General features: G+C 42.1%; 3 protein-coding genes across 5 annotated transcripts; 1 reads left to right on the top strand and 2 right to left on the bottom strand.

Moving 5' to 3' along the window:
• Positions 1 to 734: 734 nt before the first annotated feature.
• On the bottom strand, positions 735 to 11,611 carry desi2 (desumoylating isopeptidase 2). Of its 2 annotated transcripts, none has more exons than XM_061790412.1 (5): positions 10,987 to 11,611; positions 5,316 to 5,388; positions 5,137 to 5,230; positions 3,970 to 4,111; positions 735 to 2,683 (listed from the first exon to the last, which is right to left on the bottom strand). In XM_061790412.1, the coding sequence occupies exons 1-5, from the start codon at positions 11,023 to 11,025 to the stop codon at positions 2,444 to 2,446; spliced, it is 588 nt and encodes a 195-aa protein (XP_061646396.1). In that variant the 5' UTR covers positions 11,026 to 11,611; the 3' UTR covers positions 735 to 2,443. The 2 variants fall into 2 exon arrangements, with proteins under 2 accessions (XP_061646396.1, XP_061646397.1); XM_061790413.1 differs by lacking the exon at positions 10,987 to 11,611 and adding an exon at positions 5,814 to 5,924.
• A 166-nt stretch (positions 11,612 to 11,777) lies between these two features.
• Positions 11,778 to 17,973, bottom strand: mtrf1l (mitochondrial translational release factor 1-like). Of its 2 annotated transcripts, XM_061790409.1 has the most exons (9): positions 17,673 to 17,965; positions 17,243 to 17,526; positions 17,110 to 17,183; positions 15,968 to 16,072; positions 15,209 to 15,287; positions 14,973 to 15,136; positions 13,738 to 13,855; positions 13,510 to 13,646; positions 11,778 to 12,805 (listed from the first exon to the last, which is right to left on the bottom strand). In XM_061790409.1, the coding sequence occupies exons 2-9, from the start codon at positions 17,421 to 17,423 to the stop codon at positions 12,593 to 12,595; spliced, it is 1,071 nt and encodes a 356-aa protein (XP_061646393.1). In that variant the 5' UTR covers positions 17,424 to 17,526; positions 17,673 to 17,965; the 3' UTR covers positions 11,778 to 12,592. The 2 variants fall into 2 exon arrangements, with proteins under 2 accessions (XP_061646393.1, XP_061646392.1); XM_061790408.1 differs by having other exon boundaries at positions 17,243 to 17,973.
• A 622-nt stretch (positions 17,974 to 18,595) lies between these two features.
• Positions 18,596 to 23,200, top strand: fbxo5 (F-box protein 5). Its single transcript, XM_061790407.1, has 6 exons — positions 18,596 to 19,015; positions 19,965 to 20,549; positions 20,695 to 20,865; positions 20,979 to 21,069; positions 21,731 to 21,955; positions 22,510 to 23,200. The coding sequence occupies exons 2-6, from the start codon at positions 19,990 to 19,992 to the stop codon at positions 22,771 to 22,773; spliced, it is 1,311 nt and encodes a 436-aa protein (XP_061646391.1). The 5' UTR covers positions 18,596 to 19,015; positions 19,965 to 19,989; the 3' UTR covers positions 22,774 to 23,200.
• Positions 23,201 to 23,386: the final 186 nt, after the last annotated feature.

Raw genomic sequence — 23,386 nt, 5'->3', positions numbered from 1 at the left:
AAATGTGTTGCCGGTGTCAAAGCTTGTTGGTCTTCCGCACACCTCGTGCCGGATAGCGCAAAGCAGCCCCAGAACAGCTAAAGTGTTCCTTTCCAGCAGTGTTTTTACAGATGCATGCAGGAAAAAGTACACAGTGAAACATATGCTCAGTTGCAGTTTTCGTTGTCCGGGGCTGCTCGGCTGCATCCGGCACTTACTGCCATTGGGATTTCCAGCGTAAAAGATACTGATGCAACACACAAAAACATCATTTCCATTTAAAATGTGTCAGGGATATGAATATTGTGGATTTAACTACACAAGAATCTCTGGAAATAACAGCAATTGAACAATTTCTACAGTGCAATGTTTACTAATGTTTTTAAAGTAACTCTGAACCTGAAACATGAAGGAGGCTTGGAGGTTTGCAACACCTGGCAGTTACTATTTTCATTTCCGTGTTGATTAAATACTCACCTGACCAAAAACATAATTTCAACTCAAAATGTGGCCATGATACAAATATTTTCAGCCGTAACTGCACAACCTTCTGTGGAAGTCATTGCAATATAATTCACGCTGTAACTCTTGCGATTCCTTGCACAAATTCAAGATACCCTGTCCCAGATGTAGCAAAGCAGCCCCAGAACATCAGCGCGCCTCCTCTGAGTTTCACAGATGAGGAATAAATACCCCAATCAGCTTTCCATATGTAACACTTCACATACAATAAAACCAAAAACACCTTGTCAACAAAAGCTGTATTCTCTATTTAATTTCCATAGAAAATTGCCAACCTGTGTTCATGCGGCATAGTGATGACTGCATCAAAAAGCAAAAAAAAACTGATAGATTTTTTCTTTTTTTTTTTTAATCGAAGATATTTCAAAATGATGACCAAAGACTATTTGGGGTCCTGAGTTTGTCAAAGAAACAGACCAGAGAAATACAAAAGAGACATTTGTAGTAAAGGAGGAAAAGGCTGTGCATTCTCATCCATTTAAGAGTCTCTGAATACCTGAATCAGACGTCAGAGGCGTTGCTGTGCTCGGTTAAAAAACAAACAAAAAAAAAAAAATGTTTTTTTAAAAATCACAAAAAAGTTGGGTTGCTCTACCTGGTGAGCCAGCTCGAAGGCACCACGGCAGGTTGTTGCTACTAAGAAAGTCACTTTCCTTCCTCGAAATGACAAAAAAATGTAAATAAAGGAACATTCAGTCTTAAAAAAAAGAATAATAATCATAATCATCATCATCAACAAGGTCCACGTGAGGACGTTTGGCTCGGGTTACCTGCAACAGGCAGAAGCACCAGTCAACCAGCTGGTCGAGTCCATTTATGGCTGGTGAGGGTTAAGACGGGAAATAGACCATTTCATAATGCTTGTAAACAATAGGCGGCACGGTACTTCTGGGTGGCAAAAAAGTGATTGACTGCTGGTGACGTGAACTGAAACCATGACAGAAACGCCGCCAGATATACCCCCATTTCCTAAAAAAGAAAATAGTCCAGCGGCGCCTGTGGGTGAGGATAAATGGGAGGTCGTAAATATTTGTAGAGACGATTGCCTAATAGCCACTTCCAAAAGGGACAGACATTTCCTCACAGCTACGGTATAAAATGTGGCATTGGGTCGTCTCAGTAATTCAGCACAACATCATGGATAGCGTGCTAGCTAACATCTTAATGGTGTTAAGATGGGTGTTAACAACCCCAAACAGCTCTTTTATTTCCATCTTCGGAAATTAATTAGCCGGTCCCTCACAGATTAAATTAAGATTGAACTTCCATCCCGTCTTATTTTGGAATCAATTTTTCTGTTGAAATGTAAATTACGGGCAGTGTCTCCTTTGTAAGTAATTTATCTCGTGACATCTTTTTGACTGGCGCGTCACACATTTAAACTACAGCAGGAAGGCGGAAATCATCAGTCAAGCCATTGAGCCTGTTTGCTCAATCGTCTCTTGCCTCAAAATGACAGTCACATTATGTTTGTGGCGGGCAACGAAGGTCACGGCGCGGATGAGAACTCTAGTCAGCCGTAGTAAAACAGGATGAACGCGACAAAATGTGATTGTGGGCGTCACAAAACATGGGAAGGGGAAGCATATGCATTCCCATGACATCTCACGGTCTTTTCACGTTTTGTCACGTTCTGTCTGTTTGATACGTCATTTCGTCCCCTTTTGCCACATTATCTGACGCGAGGGACCCCATCAGAACGTGAGCGGCCAGGAGGGAACACCCCGGCATACGTGGCAAAGCGCGAGGCCAACCTCAGCAGCCACCGTGAGAAAACATAAGACTTGAATGTGGACCAAAAAAGTGGCCAAAGTCCCACATTTCGTGTGAACCGAGCTGCCGTGGCCACCGGGAACGTAGAATAAACATTTTGTTAATGCTTGTGCCACCCGGAAGTACGTGTGACGTCAGGGTGAAACGTCCTACAGTGGGCACCGCTTTTCTACCGACGTGGTTGGTGGCGGGACGAGGACGGCGCCACGGCCGCCAGCGAGGCGGAGGCGACGGCGTCCTCCGCCTCCTCCGGCTCGCTGCCGCCGGCGTGCAGCTCCTGGCTGACGCTGGACTGCAGGGCGGCCGGCGTCAGCCACTCTTTGGGCAGGCAGCTCTGCAGGAAGGGCACGCACGAACTGAAGTAGGCCAGGCGGTTCACCCAGCGCGGAATCTCGCGGCCGCACAGGATCTGGACGACGAGAAGGAGGAAGAGCGGATGAGTACAGCCGAACGATAACAATGACAATGTTCCCTATTGGTAGAATGGAAATTGAAATACAGCGCTGCCTTGACTTGCAAATGTAACCCAAAACATTATCATCATCTTTCCCCATTGAAATGAATGAAAAATACCATTCAGAAAAATACTAACAAATAAATAAGAAAAACATCACTACGCAGTATTGTATTTTATTAAAAAAATTCAATGACAACAATTGATAAGAATGCAAAGAACTAAACAGTTCGTGTATTGTGATAATTCAATGGGCTGCTCTTGCTGGTGTGCGCCATGGCCATCAGGGGGCAGCATAATGTGCGACGTCTCGCACAACATGCAAAAACGGACGATTAAAAAAAAGAACAATGAGAAAACAGAACATGCAGCGTCAACGCCACACGCTGGATTCCAAATTGTGGGACTGTCAGGGTGTTCGCAAACGGGTATCGATTTATTTTTTTCCGCCCCAAAGTGCACTTCAAGGCAAGACGAAATGATAGTCACGTCACTTACATTACGGTGCTTTCAAAGAATATTGTAAAAAAAGGCCAACGATTGCCTCACTTCTCCATTACAACATCGAAAGCGTCTAAGCGTGTGTGTGTGTGTGTGTGTGTGTGCAATGTGGCTGGCTGTGTGTGCATGCCCGGGCTTGTATCGTTACATTTAATCCCCATCTCAGCGTTGGGACTCACCGTAAGACTCCCTCCTCATTAGTTGGAGCAGGATAAGCCGATTTGGACCTCACACAAACACACACACCATCGGACACTTCAGTGGTTGTACTGGACAAGTGAAGCTATCATTTGCCTGTTTTTTGGGGTTTTTTTTCCATTATTTTTTTGAATGCACCATGATGCCAATTTACACGGATCTTCTGTCATGATTCTTTTAGATACAAAAAAAAAAAAGGGAAATTCCAACGGCAAAAATGGACGTACGTTACGAGACTTCAGCTCAGACGTCGGTGCTGCCCAACATCACTTAAAAATCTTCGCTATAGCGCGGCCGCGAACGATGAACCGCGATCTCGCGAGGGTTCACCGGACTTTCCTCCATTTCCATTATTTCCTATGGGAAATTGGTTTTCAATCCAAAACGGATTATGTTCGACCTCAGTGCATTAACCAAACAAGTGGCCCTTTCAGTCCTTTGTTTTACTGTCGTGTACTAATTACACGGATTCCAAAGAAAGCCACCCACCACAGCAGGTTTGTGTACGTGTGTGTGTGTGTGTGTGTGTGTGGCTACCGTACCTCTGAGAGCGCCGAGGAAAAATGGTTGCAGTTCTTGTGCATGAGGTGGTAGGCGTTGCCTTTGTACTCCTTGCCCATTTCCTCCACGATGTGCTCCACGTCGTCCTCGGTGAAGTCGGTGCTGCCTAGGACGATGGCTTCTCTGCGCGCGCGCACACACACACACACACACACACACACACACCATCATTATTCACACTCATGTCGACAATGCTGAATTAATACATGTACGATCCTCTCAGGTTGGACATCAACACAAGCAGAATATACTGTAATTTGTTTAAAAAAACAAAAAAACAAAGCACATATATGTTTTAAATCATGAATAAAATAAGCCAAATATCCATGAAATGCACCAAATGGTGTGCCCGGTGTGCATATTTTTGGATTTATATTTATATCTTTTTTGCACCAATGACTATAAAGTTGTGTTATAGGTTGGCCCAATTAATTAAAAAAAATAAAAACAGCATAATCAAATGTTTCTCTTAAAGTGTCAATTTGACTTGCAATGTAGCTAGAGGATGAAATAAACCATTTTCATTGTCTATGTTGATGACTCTCATTAAGCCAAGCAGACGTTTCATACTGAAAAACTACAAACTTTATTTTATTTTGCTTTACTTTTTGCTATGTTTGTTATTATTCAGGCTGTTGCTATTGCAGTCTAAATGCTTTTACGTTCACAATCCTAATAGTTTATTGAGCACCAAGGAACACAATACATACAAAAGTTGATTGTCAAAGGGTAGAACTGTTGGGCATAAACTTCACACCCCTGCCCCAGCATCGCAGACTACCTTGGAAACCGCAAAATTTGCCGGACGACTTCCAACTGTCACAAAAGAAGCCAAAGAAAAAGCAAAACAGACACGCGCAGACTTAATTCGACGCTTGCAGACCTGAGGTCTCATGAGGAACGCTGAGGGTCGAACGTTAACATATTGTGCGACTTTAGTGGTGCGTTTTCCCCTGGAAGTGTCAAGTCCCACTGTATTTATTTGATTACCGTGGTTCAGTAGGCGGCAAAGATGCGTGCCTGTCTGTCGAACACCACGAGGCACATCAATTAGAGCAGAAGTAATGGGACAGGCACGTACGCACACACGCGCATACACAATGTGGGTTGATAATAAGAATGGAAAAAAGGAATTCTGAACGACTTACTTGAATTTAAAAGTGTCGCCGAGCTCGGTGGCGTCACCCGGCGTGATTTCAAAGATTCCTGAGAAGGGGTACGGGTGTCCCCCATAGGCAAACTCTATTTAAAAAAATAAAAAATAAATAAACATATATTCAGCAAGGCTTTTAAGTAGCGAGGCACGGCGCCGTGAGATTGTGCTCACCTCGGCCGTAGATCTCGATTCCTGAGTGGAAGACGCCGATGCCAAGCGTGCTGGTGAACTCGTTGATCCAGTACTGAGGGTGCACACACAAAACAAATGGTTTAGACAAAGCACTCCTATTATTTCGAGTTGTTACGAGTTACATCATTGCCGCAAACAGCAAAAATCTCCCAAGTTAACGCCTCCCCTAGAAGGGGTTTGTAATTGCGTATAGATGCCATCAGATGGTGGTAAACCACTTAAATCGGAGAGGATCACAAAGCATCAACACCATACATTGCGCATGTACACAACCATGAACGCATGTTATGTTAATGACTGTACTCTGTAGTTAAACTATACAACACAAACAAACCACCTTCACATGAGGCTCATCGATAGTATTAGCTAGCATACTAGCCTAAATAACATGCTAGCACAAGCTGACGTCACTACACATGGGCAGACAAATATGCGCACTAGTACTTTACACAAACGCTATTTAAGTCATTCAATCACCTTTTTTTGCATTTACACACAAAATTAAATACGAGGGAATAAAGGAAAATCGGAACGGCAAAATTAGCCACGTGCTATTAGTAACTGCGTCGGGAGAGAAGCGGAAACATACTTTCACTTTTGACGATGCACGAGGTGCATTTAAGGACAGCCTACAATGCAGGACATCTCAAATGCAAATTAAAAAAAAAAGAGATGAATTATAACAACAAAATCACGATTTAACAAGATGGTTGCCAAAGTAATACTTTTATGGCTTTGGCTTGCACACAGTTAATAGACAAAAGATTTACAGCAAATAACAGAGGCTAGGGAAGGTCACCCCCTGAATCTGATCCCAGGGAACACAATATAAACAAAAGTCCTTTTTTCACCAAAATCTGTTTTTCCAAAGCCTCATCCCACCAAAATGTTTTTACACTGTCTTAAGAATATTCACATGATTTCAGCTGTGGTCATGTGAAAATGCTTTGAAAAAAAATAATAATAAATAAAAAATAACCCACATGACATCTTGTCAAGCAGCTAAATTTAAAAAATGTAGTTAGTCTTAAATCAGGGAAATGACTTTCATTTCCAAGTGCATGATAGCTGTTTATGCGCTTACGCCACACTTTAATGGTCAAGCATTTTAAAATGCAGCCCCGACGCGCCCATAAAAGAACTGCTGCTTGGATCCTCCTCGGACTCGCTGGTGACATAAGACTCTTATCTCAGAGCTCGTTAAAACCTGCTGCCTGCAAGGCACAATGTGTGTGTCTATAGTGTTTATCAGAAGCCTCTTGTCACGTAGAAATCCTGCAAAAGCATAACAGTTACTTTTACACCGAAACCCAGCGACAAAGACGCCGTCTAAAGACGACTGAAAATGCTGTGGAGTTCATTTCAATTTGTTTTAAAAATTAAACGTGAGACAGAAAAAAAATATCTAAATGATGCATTTTTAAAATGTATCAATTTATTTGTGAATTTTGGCATGGAAAATGAGGAACGCTAGAAAATATGGGAATTTGGGAAACGTGCAAAATCACAATAATTAAGGTCACGTGGGCAAGGAGAGCAACAGTCCCCGATGAATCTGTTTGTTGAACGGGGAATAAATAAAAAATGACAAACTAAGTCAAGGTACCACAGTATATAGTTTTTTGTGTGTGACATGTTATTTTGTTGCAGCATGAGATTGTTTGGAATGTATAAAATATGTGCCTTGGATCAATAAAGCTTGGGAGACATTGCACTAAAGCACTCACAGAGCCAAAGAGGAAATGCACTCAGTCGAGATGAGAGCAGCCCGGCGGCGGCGGACGCGCTTTATGCTGGACTCTTACGGTGGTGTGATGATCCTGAAAGTCATGTGACACACTACCGATCCTCAAATGGAAAAGATGAATGAGCCATTTTACCGGGAGGTGACGCCGTCTCATCTGACGTCTATTTCACATTCTTTCATTCGTTCAATTGCAAACAGCAGCAACCAAAAGGAGTGGAAATACTGGACTTGCAGTAAATAGTTGACTAGAAAGCTCACTCTATATAGTGACTAGGAGGGGAATGAGCGGAATGATTCTGAATGCAGCGACTGTCGTAAATGGTGTGACATGCTCGTGTGAAATGATAGCGTGACATCATCATAGTGCGACGACGCGACGTGAGGCGCCACTGAACTTGACAAAAAGGAAGTTGGCAGAGTAAAGGACATCTTTCTTTTCTTGAATCTTTTTCAGTGCATTAGTAGGGAAACGACTTCCTCCCGTGTAAATATTGAATAGAAAGCAGTTTCAGCAGTTATCCAATATCCTACCATTGTGCTGAATTATGACTACAAACTAGTGAACTTTAAATAAATGCTCAAATGGCTGTATGGCAAGTTTGAGCATTTATTCATTACCTTTTGTTACCGCGTACATCTAGTAAACTCTTTTTCCTCACTAGTAGGACAACTTCGGCATACCAGGAGGGCACCAAGGGTGTTGTTACCAGTGAGGCAAAACTACACTAGTTGACAACTGCATGGTACTAGGACTACTTAGTGACATTATAAAATTCTACTAATTAACATCTAGCACTTCACTAATGGCACTTCACAGATGTCTTGTCAACTAATGATTTTGCCTCACCAGTAACATGTAGTCCACCTACTAGTATACCAAAGTTAGTGAGGACAAAGAGTTTACTAGTTGTACATGGAGCTGAAGATGGATATCAAGGCTAGATCAAATACATTCTCAAAGTACAGCTTGCCGTAATTGGGAGCGTTTAAAAATATTAAAAGTGTGGCACTCGTACGTCATGCGGCGCTGACCACCAGCTGTTCGGGTCAAATCGGTTTTTTTTCGCCTGACGGGGAAACAACGTGTGAATAAACGGCCTGTTGTCGCAGTGTCCTCAATGACACAAACTCCATTCCCGCAGTAGGAGTAACAGTCGTGCACACAAACGCCGCACACGACACAGGTGTGCGCGCGTGTGTCTTTGCGTTGTCATGTAAAAGTTGTTGATGTCAATGTGTACGGCAGGTCGCGAGGAAGTGCAAGGAAGAGCAAAGGGGGCGGATGAATGAAAAAAATAGAAGAGAGGAAGGAACACGTGTTGAATGTGAGGGGAGGCGTTGTACACAGTAATAAAAATGTGCTCAATAAAAAGATTAGCTTGGAGCTTCAAAAACAGCAGTCCCCATTATTTTAGCGGGCCGGCATATTGACAAATAAAAAAATGCAATTTTTCTCAATAAAAGTTACATTACGCGGAATATAGCTGTTGTAATTAACAGTTTGAACGGAGTTCTTTATTAACGTTTAAAAACATCAATGCCATTTGTTTTTGCTTTGGCTCCATCTGAAGAGTGCATTTAAATGACATTTGAGAGTTACGTTTAGCACGACGCTAGTTTTTAACACGCGACACTGACATTTACGTTGGCGTGATGCTGCTTCAAATCAATAATAAGTTGGATGCACTGTACTACCAAAAACATTTTGTAAGCCATGACTAAACTACAATGTATTTGCTTACGGAGCGGACGTGTGGCCACAGTTACGTTCCTGCGTCTTATCTAATATGTTCCGTACCGAAAAATCTGAATATGAACACAAAACACACTCAAGAGGACAGACTGGACTGGACTGCGTAATCTGGACACCAACAACAACCTTGTCAGCAGATGTTAACAGCAGACACAAGGGCAGCGTGACCATTCCGAGGCCTCCCAACACAAAGACCCCCGCCCGCCGCAGAAGACTCCACCAGCGTGTCAATCAATGATTCATCAATACTTGAGTTGTCTCACTCACCCCCCACTTCCTTTTGCATGGTGACAACGCGGTGACTCTGCCGGCGTCACCCGCTCGCGAAGACGCTGATGTTATCCTCTGAGGAAACGCACTGGTGGTCTTACTAACGCTGTGCTTTGAGGTCCCCATGTGTCAAAAGCCCCATTCGCATACACTTTCACGTTTTGCTTCCTCCTCGGGACGCAGACTAACCCGATTAATATGGATGCTCTAGTAATAGTATGCTCTGTATGTGTTAAAGTAGCAGTTTGAAGGTTTTTAATTACAGGAACCCGAACAGCTATGCTAATTTCCGTTAGCCCTTCTATAGTGTTTCGCATTAGATGTTAGCATTATGCTAGCAGATGCTCATAAGACAAAAGCACGCTGGTGCCTCTTATTTGGAGAAGTGTACGACCGAGAGTGAGAACAGACGGTAATGAATATAGTACTTAAAATAAAGTTTAAAAGTGTTTAAAGTGAGTGGGAGAGGTAAAACTTCATAAGAACTCTCTATATCGTGTATTTTTGCCGAAATGCGAGTGGGTCTTGAACGTAATGAGCAATAAACTGGGGTTCACTCACTGTAGTGCCAGAATATCGATATATACCGTAAAGATATATTATTGAGGTGAAACAGGTTTATACAATTTAGAAGAGCGGTGTTTTCAGTATTGAAGTGGGATGTTTGGCCATTTAATCGCACCATTTTCCTAAGTTTTATTCTGACAGACGTAGATCGGACCCTTCACCCTGAAAAGACATTTCCTAAAGTGATCCAAAACAAACAAAAATGTAAATATTTGAAAAAGTCATGCTTTTATACAGGTGCTTTAAAGTTTGCGTACACAGAGGCTATTTCAGGTCAAATTTGACTAAAATTGATTTTAGATTTTGTAAGCCTAGTAGCATACCTGCTGAAAACAATTTCTTCAAGTGACTGTCACATTATTAATTTAAAAAAATACCACTGTTCTTGCTTTATATATAAAAAAATAAAAAATTAAAATTAAAAAAAAAAACTTTTCGTGATGTCTTTGTAAATTCTGACTCATCCAGGTCATGGTAATCCATGAAGGTTGAATCGAGGCGACTGGATTCTTTTAGTTTGTTAAATGTGTTGTTGTTTTTCTTCTTAATAACTGTAATAAAACTGTACATCCCAATAGTGTCCGTATTTATTATGGGACAGTGGTAACAGTATTCGAGAAGGATCTTAAAACCATCACGAGAACTGTCTGTGTGTCCACCACGTTTACACATTACTGCAGAAACATGCACCTGTTGGTCTTTGCAGGGTCATGGGGGAAATTTCCAAACAGTAAGAGAGTCCAAATCATATATAATCATATATATATATATGTGTGTGTGTGTGTGTGTGTGTTTGCGTGCGTGCGTGTGTATTAGGATGCCCGCTGGGGACTTTGAAACAGTTCAGAGACCTGCCTGTGTTTGCACCATATTTGTACACATTCCTGCAGTACGATGGCAATCTCGAAACAGTGAAAGATTAAAACAGCATAGAATGATCAGCCATACTAAATATGAATGATTTGTTGTTTTTCTTTTGCCATAAACGACTGGTAATATATATATATATATATTAATTATTATATATATATATATATATATATATATAATATAATATATATATATATAATATAATATAATATATATATATATATATTATATTATATATATATATATATATTATATATATATTATATTATATATATATTAATATATATATATATATATATATATATATTATATATTCCCTTTTCTTTGTCACATTGAGTAATGGTTAGTTAATCACCCATTTGTTAATGTCAGACAGGTGACAATTACGTTTTGAAAAGACCTGTAGTTCATAATTTCATTTTGGACAAAACACGTTTCTTTACCATATCGTAGACGTTTAGGATGATCGGTTCGTTGGCCATCCCACTGTGGAGTTTTGTCTTCCTCCAGGCAAGCCGGTGGTGGTGGTGGTGGTGGTGCTTGTTCGGCGGGGTCCTCCTCCGCGCGCCCCGGACTCCTTCCTCCTTCCTCCCAGCGCGAGAGGCTCCACGAATAACCGTCAGCCCTCCCCTAGTCAAACTTGAACACTTCCAACAAAGACGGTCGGGGGTGAGAAACACTTCACGGGCTGCGTGGCGCCCAACATGTGACGGCCAGGCTTTTGTCAGCCCTGGAGCTCGTCCAAAAAAAAGCACAAGAAAGAGAGCAACTCGGCTGACGTGAACCCGGCGACGGAAGAAAAAAAACAACAACAACGATAACTTAAAACGTCCTCTGGCTGTGGGGGAAAGGAGTTTACGCGAGGCGAAAATAAAAACGACATATAAAACGATTCGTAAAATGACGTAATGCTGTCGCACTAAAGCGAAAGCATAGCTACCTCCAGCGGCGGCAGCTAGCTAACGGCGGACGGAGAACCAAACAGGAAGACTCGGTGGGAAGGGGAAAAAAATTGGACCGCGAGTGACAGTGGGCGAGAGCACAATCGAGCGATGAGCGTCGCACTCGATTAGTTGATCTGGAAATGGCGACGGGAATTCTGGGTAATGTAGTTGGCGAGCCAAAGCAACTACGGGGCAACGTTGCTTCAGCGGAAACGTGGACGAACACTCTTTTACTTATCATTGGAGCCTTTTTTTACGTTTACATTTATTTAATGTACATTGCATTTGGCTTACGAGCTGGTTTTTTTTCGTCAAAAGTGGAAAAAAAATAAGACATAAGATCAGAAAATCGTGATTCAGCCCATACAGCAAAACAGTTAGCACACAAAGAAAATATGCTGCTGTTGTGTATTGTTGTTGTTTTCAGCATAAATACAAAATGAGCTAAAAATTGAATATGGAGATCGAGAATAACTTTTATTGGACAGCAATATTAATGCATGGGTTTATTTTGTAACAGTTTGAGTTAGATGTGACTTTATTTATTTCTATCATCTGATGTCTTCTCATATTATTTCATACGTGTATAAAATGATAAGGTTATCCTGAAACTGGCATTATTACTGTAGCAGACAGGGAATGCTCCAAAGGCAAATACTGTATATTTATCCTAGAATAAGCTTACTTTAATAGTAACTTCTAAGGCCTTTTTTTTGAGTAAGTTCCAAAATGAAATGGTGTCGGAAATTAGCAATATTAGATACAACATATCAGACCATACCAATGTGGCTGACTTTTGTGAATGGTAATGGTAAATGGGCTTTCACATGGAAAGCGCTTTTCTACCTTCAAAGTACTCAAAGAGCTTTAACACTTTAACACTCTTCATTCACCTACTGATGACGCAGCATCAGAAGCAACCAGGGAGGGGGGGGGGGGGGGGAGGTCGGGTTGAGAGATGACCACTCTATCAATTGAGCATTGACAGTAAATTCATGCAGTCCAGGTCCAAAATCTGAGGAAAATTGTAATTGACTGTTAAGGTTCCTTAAAAGTGAATGTCAAGCATGGAATTGATAAACAGACACTTAATCCAAACTCATGATCATCCTTCCTTGTTGCCGTTTCCCCCCAAAAGTTCCATGAGCTCCTCCTGGTTGGAGAATTCCTGAAGGGAGGAGTTCATCTCGTCCAGCAGATCCTCGCCCAGCAGGAACGTCTTGACGTCATGCAGCGTCATACCAATGCGGTGGTCCGTGATGCGATCCTGGGCGAAGTTGTACGTGCGGATCTTCTCGGACCTTCCTTTGGTGCCGATCTGTTGGAGAAGCATGGAGAATACAGGTGCATCTTAATACATGAGAACATGGTGGAAAACTTCATTTATATCAGTAAAAAAATGAATGAAAAAAATACTGATTTATCAAATACAAAGGAAAATACTTTATAAATTAATTGCTCATTATCTATATTGAAAATCATTTTGGCTGTCATGTAATTTTTTAATTTTCTTGAGATGGTGAAGTTTGGATTTTCATGAGATGTATGCTATAATCATTAAAATTCTAACTACAAATACAATATTGTAATATTTCCCCCTGTTGTGGATTTGTGCAATATGAGTTTCACTTTTTGAATGGAACGACTGAAATAAATTAATTGCTTTCCACGATATTCTAATTGATTGAGATGCACTTGTATATCGATTATTTGTTCCTACAGGAAATAATAGCAATCAAAATGAAACTGTCATCCTCGAAAAGCCTCCATTCACTGCACAGGCAATGTTCGAAGAAAAACTATAGCATTCTTAGTGAATAGAATAGAATAGGTTTAGAAGTGCCTGTACGTGCCAAAAGGTGGCGACAAAGCACCACTTTTATATGAGATAGGGCTTGGGTCCTGCAACTTCAGAGGCGAATAGTGCGGTTATTAGAGTCAATTTGACTTTAGTTTGTGTTTTATAGCACCAGAAACAAACAAACGTCATTGTACCTTGCAGTATGCAAGCATGTACAGTACCTGCACTTTCCGCTGATTGTAGCGCTTGCTGGTCTCCTCCTCCAGCTTCAAGCTGTAGAGTTTTGCCCGCAGAGCTTTCATGGCCTTTTCCTTGTTCTTGAGCTGAGACCGCTCCTGCTGGCACTCTGCCACAACACCTTGGAAACACACACAGGAGCTCGATAGTTGGGATGGATTCACAACTTGTCAAGGGGCAAAGCTGCAGGGTGCGTAAACTGCGTATCGTACCAGTGGGCAGGTGCACTATTCTGACAGCGCTATCCGTGGTGTTGACGTGTTGACCCCCAGCGCCGCTCGCCCGCTTCGTTTCGATTCTTAGGTCCTTAGGGTTTATTGTGAAGGAGATCTGAGGAAGAACACAAGAAAAGAACCATCTTAATATATCCAAAGAAACCTACATGGGCCTACATACACGGCTGAACTTTATTTAGGGTTCATCAGAGGCACTTTTAATCAACGGCAAAAGTACAGGTTACAGGTCACATCAATGGGAAAAATTTTGAAGTGATTTACTTTGGTCTCATTTTTTATATTAGAAAAATAGCATTTGAGCAGACTTTTTATAACATTAGATACAAGTCTAATGAGTTAAAGACAAAGCCATTCAATTTACAGTGGACCCCCGCTATTTCCAGAGGATAGAGACCGGGTCGGAGCGCGAATAGCGAAAATACGGCGATAGGTGATGTACTTTATAGTTTCATTAAAAAACTATTTTAACCCAAAAAATATTGAATAAATGGGGATAAACCACCAATAAGCAAAAAAAAAAAAAAAAGAAACCTGGGGAAAAAAATTGAAAAAAACTAATCAGCGAATACTTGAATCCACAGGTGCCGAACCACAAGCATGCGGGGGTCCATTGTAATCTAAATTACATCAAAGAAAACATCCATCCATTTTCTTTTACCGCTTATCCTCACTAGGGTCACGGGCTGCTGGAGCCTATCCCAGCTATCCTCGGGCGGGAGGCGGGGTACACCCTGAACCGGTCACCAGCCAATCGCAGGGCACATAGAAACAAACAACCACTCGCACTCACATTCACACCTACGGGCAATTTTGAGTTTTCAATCAACCTACCACGCATGTTTTGGGGATGTGGGAGTAAACGGGGAGAACGTGCAAACTCCACACAGGTGGGGGGCGGGATTTGAACCCCGGTCCCCAGAACTGTGAGGCAGATGTGCTAACCAGTCTACCACCGTGCCGGATCAAAGATAACAGTCGAAACAAAATAATACAGGAGTTATGGGTAGTCAACGAGTGTATACATTTTTGTGACAAAATTAATATGCACTTTGCACATGTAGTTATGTGTATTCATGTTGTTGTTTTTTTAAATGTAATGAATATTACATAAATGATCGGAAAAAAAAAATATATATATATATATATATATATATATATATATATATATATATATAAAACGATTTCCTGTTTGACGCACAACCTGATTGTACCTCAGTGGGTTGGGGCAGCACGGCCACGGTCATGGTGCTGGTGTGCATGCGGCCCTGCTTTTCCGTCTTTGGGACCCGCTGGACTCGGTGAACGCCGCCTTCGAACTTCATCGTCTGGTAGCTCCGACGGCCGCTGATGCTCGCCGAGGCGTGACGCAGTCCGCCTGGGCGCAGGTGAAGGGCGCAATGATCAACTTTTACTGTGTGTGCTTTTATTTGTGTGTCCACTGACTGACCTAAGTCACTGTTCATGTGTTCCAGGACGTCAAAGGACCAGCCGTTGTGCCGAGCGAATCCCTCATACATGTCAAACAGCTTCAAATGGGGGAGGGGGAAGAACTTTGTTACTATAATGAAATTTCATCTCCACAACTATCCTTATACTGAGCCAGTGGTGAGAGGTTCTAATATTTGTTCCATGAAATTATATTCATTTATTCCCAACAGTCTATCTTCTGCATTCGGTAGTATTTCTCTTGGCTGCACTCTTTCCAGGACATGTACACGGACGTTAGATGTTTTGTCCGAACGGATTTCAGCCTCTTATGTGTTGCCATGCTAACCTATTTCGTCCAGGGCCTTCACAATCAGTAGTGCTGGCATGTTAACGGATTTTAAACTATATAAGCAATGGGACTAATTCTTTAACCAATCAGATTTCAAGAGCGCTGCCCCTCGACATCAGCATTTTTCCATCCTCTGGTCAGACAACTTTGAGTAGCAAAACACATCTGTTACAATCTGCAATACATTTAATAATCAGCATCTTCGGTGGGGATGATGTATTTTATTTCAATGTTTTGTTGTCATGTTATTAGATAAATATTGATCTGTTATGTTGCGTTTTTGTCCAATTTTGATGGTTTCTAATGGTGACGTGTATTAAGTCCCAACTGAATGCCCAGGTACCAAATGCACTGCCTGCCACTGTACTTAGAACATACATATTGTTTATGCACTTTAGATTTTTTTTATTTTTTTTAAATAAGACCAACCTCAGCAGTAAACAGCATGGCCTCCTGTCCGCCAACTCCTGCCGTCACTTCCAGCACGAGGTCGCTCAGATCTGTCTCGTCCTGCGTGATCAAAAGATCTAATATCTAAAATGGTGGGGGGAAAGTAGATTTAACGATTTAACAGCGCTCAGAATTTCAGAAAGCAGAGAGAGTAGTCCCTCGTTTATCACAGGGGAGTGACGTTCTACAACCCCCCCGCGATAGATTAAAATATGAAAAGCACCGAGCATATATTTATTTTATTATATATATATATATATTTGAAAGTTTGATGACGCTCCACGTTCTTAAACCTTTTGTCATACCCTTATAAACACGTTCTATTGGGTATGGGGCTTTGTAATATTTCTCAAATCAATTCTACAGATCATCCCATTTTTCACTTGAGTACGCTCATAAAAAGATTTTACTTATTACCAATACAAAAGATGCACGTGAGGTACTGGTATTTTTTTGGTCCACTTGTGGTCGTCATCCTTACATTCTACACAGTAGTATCTGTGACTTTGAATGTGTGCGACTTTGAAAAAGGGGGGCGGCCTGTTGAGTGACACGGGAGTCGGCAAATGAGAGTGAAGAATTTTCTGGCTGTTCACTGACTAACCTGTTTGCTAATCTGCACGTTGAGTGACTGGGCATCAGTTGTGGCCGTGCAGCTAGTGTATGAATGTGCTTGTTACGTGTTTATTTTGTTACTGTTCAATCGTTTGTTTGTTGATTACTGTTTGTTCAATAGTTTGCTGAAAGTGCACCAGCAGCAGTGTTTATCCTTGAGCAACTGGAGGGATTACAATTTGTTCTAACTAGCAGTAGTAAACTATATTAGCTAATGATGTTTACTTAACCGTTGGTGTGTAGTTCTGTACGTCAGTTGTGCTTTGCAACAGACGTATGGCACTTTATCTTTAAATGTGGGATGATCCCAAACTTTGGAGATTCTTTGTCTTTTACAAATTTCTTCCTCCTAGTTCATGTTTATTGGTAGAAGAGTCTAGTGACATTAGTTCATCTGAAGAAAAATTATCACTGCAAAATCCGGAGATGTAGCGAAAAATCTGCGATATAAAACAAAGTAATTAATAGACATGTTTTTTTTAATGATTAACACAACAATTAGCTACCTTTTGCCTCAGGTCACGGATGTCTTGTAAACAGGCTTCCCGCTCCTGCTCAGCCAGTTCTCGGAGATCTTCATCTGCGGGAACGCCCAGAATTATACAACGCCTTCCTTACTTCCGGAAGAGTCGTACTCACCCTTGAGAAGCGCCTCCATCTCACTCATCTCCTTCTGCTTGACGTCCAGCTCCCTGATGGTCTGGATGAGGGGGGCCAGCAGGGACACTCTGGTCCTCTTGGCCCTCAGCTCTTCCGCATTACTCTGCTCCTGCTCATCGCTGTTGACTGCCCTCAAAAAGCCGCTATATTCCGACTCCATCTTTCCCAGGTAGTCCAGCAGGGATCTCCTGGAGAACAGCTCATCGAGGGATAATAACTTGGCCACCTTCAGCCGGCTGGCGGTGTGAAAAGTCCTTGTGGTTCTGATGCAGTGTTTAGGAAACCAAACATCTTTCATGAAACTTGAATAACTTGTAAAACGACAAATGAGGACGTTGAAGACAGACTCCTTTCCTGTAGGTCGGAGGTGAATAGCTCTTCTGAGAAACATGATTGAATGTTTGGATACACTATTTCATTGCAGAAACAGTCTCCACCATCACGATTCGTTCAAAAGTGACCTACAACCGGTTGGTGGCACTGTCAAATTGAATTTACTATAAATTGTGAAGACAAACATGCAACTTAAAAGATACCGAACGTTCAGGTTTGATGAAATAAGTTACCGGAGATAATGAGATTCATAACGCTAATGCAAACTTCCGTCAAATATATAATATATAATATATATATATATATATATATATATATATATAAGTATCGTGAGAAAATTCACAATACCCACTCGCAGATGGACGCAGCCATTTTGAATATTGAACGCATGCGCAGTATTGAACTTCTTGTTGGTTTAAAAAAAAAAAAACGTAGTTTAAAAAAATAAATCAATTGACGAATTAAAGACTGAATTGTTTTTTTAAATTATTATTTTAAATAAGGTGTAACGGTTGCTGTGTTGTTGTCGCTCCCTCTCTTTGCTCAAGTGACCTCAGCCATCAACAAATAGACAATTAAGGTCACTAATGCAACCTAACTTTATCTGACTGGTTCCATGCAAAGGCGTGAAATGACCAATTGACCAGCATTTTCAAGCCACTTATTTGCTTTATTTAAATACAACATTGAGGGTAAGCTAAACATTCACATTTTTCTTTACATTTTGTTGTTGCTTGATATGGAGAGAGAAACATTCTATCAGAAAGAGCTCTTCAGTTGTATTTAATCTAGTGATGGAAAGTATTTGACGCGGAGGGGGGTTCACGCCGAACTCTCTCCCAAAAAAATACCGTTTATTTTTTCGTGTTTTTTTACGATATATTCCAGTCTGAATGCTCTACGATTGCGATCATATTACACTTAACTAAGTACTATTTCATTTGGCATGGGTCTTCTGCCTCCAGATGTTTTGTGTAGGAGAACGTCGTTTCGGAGTAAGTTTGACTCAGTGAAATTGTGAAGCAGCAGGTAACTAACTACAGGCGCCACGCTTTAAACTGCGTATGCGCCCTGAAATCTCGCCAGACCGCGTCGCCCGCTCCCCCAACGTAGCTCGCGATTGGCTGCCGGTTTTAATAGGAAATGGCCCGCGCTGCACCGCGCATGCGCGTTCCATTCAATGTACGTCACTTCCCCCTAACGGCAGCTGTCGCGGCCGCTGATTGGCCGAAGGTTTAAATGGTGAACCACCCGCTTGTCTTTGAATACTTTTGCGCCTTCTTTTGCCAATTTTGAAACGTTGAGGCGATGGGAGGGCGACTTTTTTGAGCGCTGAACGTCTTCTCGAAAACCTCAAAACACGAGCTGACCCACAACAAAGAAGGTGGCTTTATAGAAACGGGACGAAGAAACATTCAGGTGAGTCACTTTTATTCGTATTCTGCAGCCACCGAGGTGTCAAGTGACTACAACGAAAATGTACAATACCAATACGTTTGAGGATATTTGGTTTTATGTAACCAATAATGCGTCTTCGTGGTATTTTTAACGTACTTGATAAGACGTTATGGTATTTTATTTTTTTTAAATCACTTGTGCTTGAGTTAAAAAAGAAAAGAAAAAAAGAGTCAGTTAGTATAGAGTCAAAATGGCTGGTCCCCGCCAAATCTATATGACTTCAAAATGGTCTTAATTCACTGGACACCGTAACGAAACAATGTCCGACCACTTTCGAGGCTGGTGGGGGACCCTGAAATGCTCTCAGTGTTGTGTTATTTGCCAATTTCTCCATGTTTGAGGTAGCTACGTTAGCTTGCACGCGACCTATGCCAGGGGTGAACTTGTTCCTCCCAGGCCTGCATACAGAAAAATCGAAAGATTCTTCAACATTCATTTATTAAACACACTAACAACCAATGCATTAAGCAATTACATGCTTTTTTTTTCCATATGTTATCATTATTTTAGGCTGTTAAACGTGGCAAATAGTGTAGGATTTCGGGGTGGTCCTGTTTTCCACTTGTACAGGGTAGGCCAAAAGTAGGCTTACACTAGCAGCTATACATTTTAGAGAAAACTGCTTAGAAATGTGACTAGAATCAGGGATATTTAAAAAAATAATAATTATAATAATATAAATAAATGCTGACCACATTCACTGTCAACCCTTGCAATTACAATGCATATTTGGCATCTACAGCTTCAACAAAAAAATCTAAAACGTCTCTGTTCCCTTACACTGAGCAGCAACCTATTTGCACATTCGGAACCAGAACAAGAGCAATCTGTAGGAAGCTGAGACTTTTAGTTGGAAATACACCTCTGTGATATGGTCAAACTTCGAGTGAAACCCTCGCTCTGTCTGCAGTGTGTTCGACTGTGAGGAAGCCAACATGAAGTGCCCGCAATATGACGCAGCCAAAGCCAAGAGGAACATGGAAAGAGGCTCCCCGGAGAAGCCCTTGGGCCTCCGTGGGAAAGATTCCCCCATCAAGGACCCCCTCGCCTTCAAGCCCCTTGCTGAGAAGGTGTCCACAGTGTTGTTCCACAACGACACCCTCGGAGCGGCCCGTGACAAAGAGAACCGAACCCTAAAGGCGCACGAGAGGACTTTCGACGAGGCGTTAAATGACAGCGGCTACTTGTCCTTGTACAACAGTCATATAGACGAAGACGACAATCACGGTCAGGGCAAAACCAAAATCCCGCTGCCCCTGCTCCCTCCATGTGTGACACCAAAACGGTCCAATCTATGTCAAGCGGGTACGGTTTTAGACTGCGTTGTGAGCCTGGGGGCTTCTTCCACGCCCGTGGACCACTGCTGGCAGAAACCACCCATGTTTGACTTGTCATCCACCCCCTCTGAGCACCACCACAACCCCAACCTGCCCATCATCAAGTTCCAGCAAGCCGTGTGTCAAGAGCTCGCCAAGAGTTACAGCAAGAATAAGAGGTAGGTACTGTATTGGTAGCAGAGTCACGAACTTGACAAATGGAGGCTAGCACCCCCACCCCCCCCAAAAAAAAAAAAAATCACATGATTGGGAACTCTGTAGTCCGATTCCTAATAGATTTTGTTCGTTTGTTTGGTTTCTCAGGTACGACTGGAGTGTCATCACTGAGGTGGCCAAGGATCATCTGCTGCACCAGGTGATCGGCGGTGGCATGGGCTGCGAGTTTGTGGACGTGTTCGCGTCTCTCCTGTCCAAGAACATGAGGAGCATCCTCGCCAACATCCTGGCCCTTCTGGGAGACATGGACCTCATCAGGTAGCCGCACAAAGTCGAAGTTTCCTGGTGGTCACTAGGTGGCGGCGGCGTTGTTGTCGTCGTGACCGTGAGCTACAGTACCAACGCCGCTTTGCTTGTTCGGCAACCCGCAGTTGCAAGAAGGTGAGCAGGACGTGGACGAAGATCGTACGTGAAAATAGCGCTGCGCTGAGAAGGTGCCGGCAAGCTGAAAAGACGCTTCAGGTGAGCAAGCGCACACAGACACACTTGCACAGGCGCACACGCGTCTTAAGGCGTTACGTATGTTTAAAGTACCGAAGACCTACTTTGATACATACAGTAAACAAATGCACAAAATTCCATTATTTTCCATCTAATTTGATAGACCATTTAATACACAGTTTCTTATTCTCATCACTTTCATTCCTATTTAATTTGGGCAATAACACTCCATAAATTAAGTTTTAAGTTGCTTTGAGTATGTTACTTTTAATCTACTACAGTAGATTTTTTTTCAAATATTAAATCTGTTGTAGATTTTTAGATTAAATCAATTCCAACATGACTCTAGTCCAGATATTTCACATTTCATTGACAATTTGTTTATATTGTTTTAAATTGTATTCCCCCGTAAATACACTTAACATGTTGGCAAAAAACAACCTTATTAAATAACTATTGTACTTTTTTATAATTTTTTTGACTGCACCCCCCCCCACCCAAGATTTATATTTTACATTTGAGTCAAAAAAAAATGTGCACAAAAGCTAATGTTTGTCAACTGTTACGGGATGCACATTTATGAACAATTAATTGCTTTCAAATGTGTACTTTTTTTGTATGAAAATTCTCTACAAAAAAAAATATTTTAAAAACATATTTCCCATTCCTTTTAAAATTTTAGGAGTCATTAAGCTCCGTGAAGCAAAAGAGTTGCGGTCTGACGAGAGATGTGGTCGCGTCCCGGGTGGTGATGTCCTGCATGCAGAAAGTGGCCTCTCCGCACCCTCCGTCGTCGTCGTCCTCCTCTTTGGCGAGCGGCGGTGTCAACAGACGGACTGCTGCTCCAACGCAGAAACGGAACGGCAAATCTCACTCGCAGAGTTCTTGCTTCAACGAATACATGCAGGTCAGTGACCAAAAGCAAAGAACAAATGGGTCTAATAATACAAAATACAGTAATCAAAAGCACGTTCCCAGTACACCTGCCGCTAGCCTCATCTGACATCTGTACGCCACAGTGGCTAATGGGCTAATGCTATAGCCAGGAAACGGCTATCCAACAGTACAGTACGTCCATGACCACGTCGCTCTCCCGGTTAATACATAAACACATTCAGTCATACTAGTTACGATGGTGAAGAATGCGTGAATGTTTCTCCCTTCACTTTAGCGTAGTTGCTTGATGCCAAAGTGATATTTTAATACAAATGTCAAATTCCAATACCAATGAGCCCTTAAAATGGAGGCTGATTGGTGATTATAGTTCCTAAATGATAAATGGCATGTTTTTGTGAAACCTATTGAATTAAGTCTTAGTCTACACCTTAATCACATCCTGATCTGCAATGCTGTCTGAAATGTCTGTCAAATGTCATACTTTTCTGAAACTTCTGGCGTTAAAGCCAAAAGTGTACTCTTCAAAGTCCTAATTATGACGTATTTTTCCATCCGTCCCCTCAGGCCGCCAGCAACTTGAAGCAGGACGAGTCCCTGCGGCGGTGCAGGCAGTGCGGCTCGCCCGCGGCGCGCTCTGCCGAGGCCCAGCGAGCCACGTGCACGCGGGCCAGCTGCAACTTCGTCTTCTGCACCCTCTGCCAGGAGGCCTTCCACGGCTCCGCCCCGTGCCGGATGGCGTGCTGCCACACCCGCTTCCCCGCCTCGGGCAACGCCTACTCCGTCCTTCCTGGCAGCGCGCTGAGCAAGAGGAATGTACGGAGGTTGTGACTGGGAGGGTGCGTGTGTTTTGCCTTTTTCTGTATTGTTGCCAAAGAGGCGGGATTTCAAAGGGGCTGTTGCCGTGGGCTTCTAAATGTTCATTTAAAGCGAGACTGCTAAAATTATACCGCCACGGTCGGCCCGACTGAATTAACTGAAGCACTTGTTCTCAAAAGCATCCTGAACTGTCACCCAATCGGGGCTCTGTGTTTTCGTCAGTGACTGCAAAAAAAAAAAGACAAAAGAAAATGCTGACACTTTAAAGTTGTTTTAAACGTGTTTTAAAGTGGTTGTAAATATTAACCTTTTTTATATATATATGTATATTGTGCTAGTTTGTTTTAAATAAATGTAAGTTCTCTTGGAAACGTTGTGCATATTTACTGTACTGTTTGTATTGACAGTTCCTGTTAAATAGATGCTTTATAAAACTTCACTTTGGCCTCTTTGTGGATCAGTGTGCTCAAAACTTTCACACCACTTTTGTTTGTGTGAAATCTCGCGTACATTTCTGGCGACCCCTAGCGGCTAACTAATGTAATCAACCAAATTAGCCAAAAACAAAACTGTTCTACTGTCCACTGTACTTCAGTAATGATATTTGGACCAAAACGTCCTGTAC

The sequence above is a fragment of the Phyllopteryx taeniolatus genome, chromosome 11 (assembly GCF_024500385.1).
Source record: "Phyllopteryx taeniolatus isolate TA_2022b chromosome 11, UOR_Ptae_1.2, whole genome shotgun sequence".
NCBI lineage: Eukaryota > Metazoa > Chordata > Actinopteri > Syngnathiformes > Syngnathidae > Phyllopteryx > Phyllopteryx taeniolatus.
This window is presented reverse-complemented; position numbering and strand designations above follow the sequence as displayed.

Coding starts and splice junctions, on each gene's coding strand:
- desi2 (XM_061790412.1), bottom strand. CDS start 11,025: ATGGCCAACGAACCGATCATCCTAAACGTCTACGATATG. Junction 5,389..10,986: donor TCCTAAACGTCTACGATATG/GTAAAGAAACGT, acceptor GTGCACCCTCAG/TACTGGATCAACGAGTTCAC. Junction 2,684..3,969: donor TTTCCTCGGCGCTCTCAGAG/GTACGGTAGCCA, acceptor CTCGTCGTCCAG/ATCCTGTGCGGCCGCGAGAT.
- mtrf1l (XM_061790408.1), bottom strand. CDS start 17,654: ATGTTTCTCAGAAGAGCTATTCACCTCCGACCTACAGGAAAGGAGTCT. Junction 15,137..15,208: donor ACACATGAACAGTGACTTAG/GTCAGTCAGTGG, acceptor ACCTGCGCCCAG/GCGGACTGCGTCACGCCTCG. Junction 13,856..14,972: donor TGCTGCCCCAACCCACTGAG/GTACAATCAGGT, acceptor GTTCTTCCTCAG/ATCTCCTTCACAATAAACCC.
- fbxo5 (XM_061790407.1), top strand. CDS start 19,990: ATGAAGTGCCCGCAATATGACGCAGCCAAAGCCAAGAGGAACATGGAA. Junction 20,550..20,694: donor AGTTACAGCAAGAATAAGAG/GTAGGTACTGTA, acceptor TTGGTTTCTCAG/GTACGACTGGAGTGTCATCA. Junction 21,070..21,730: donor AAGCTGAAAAGACGCTTCAG/GTGAGCAAGCGC, acceptor TTAAAATTTTAG/GAGTCATTAAGCTCCGTGAA.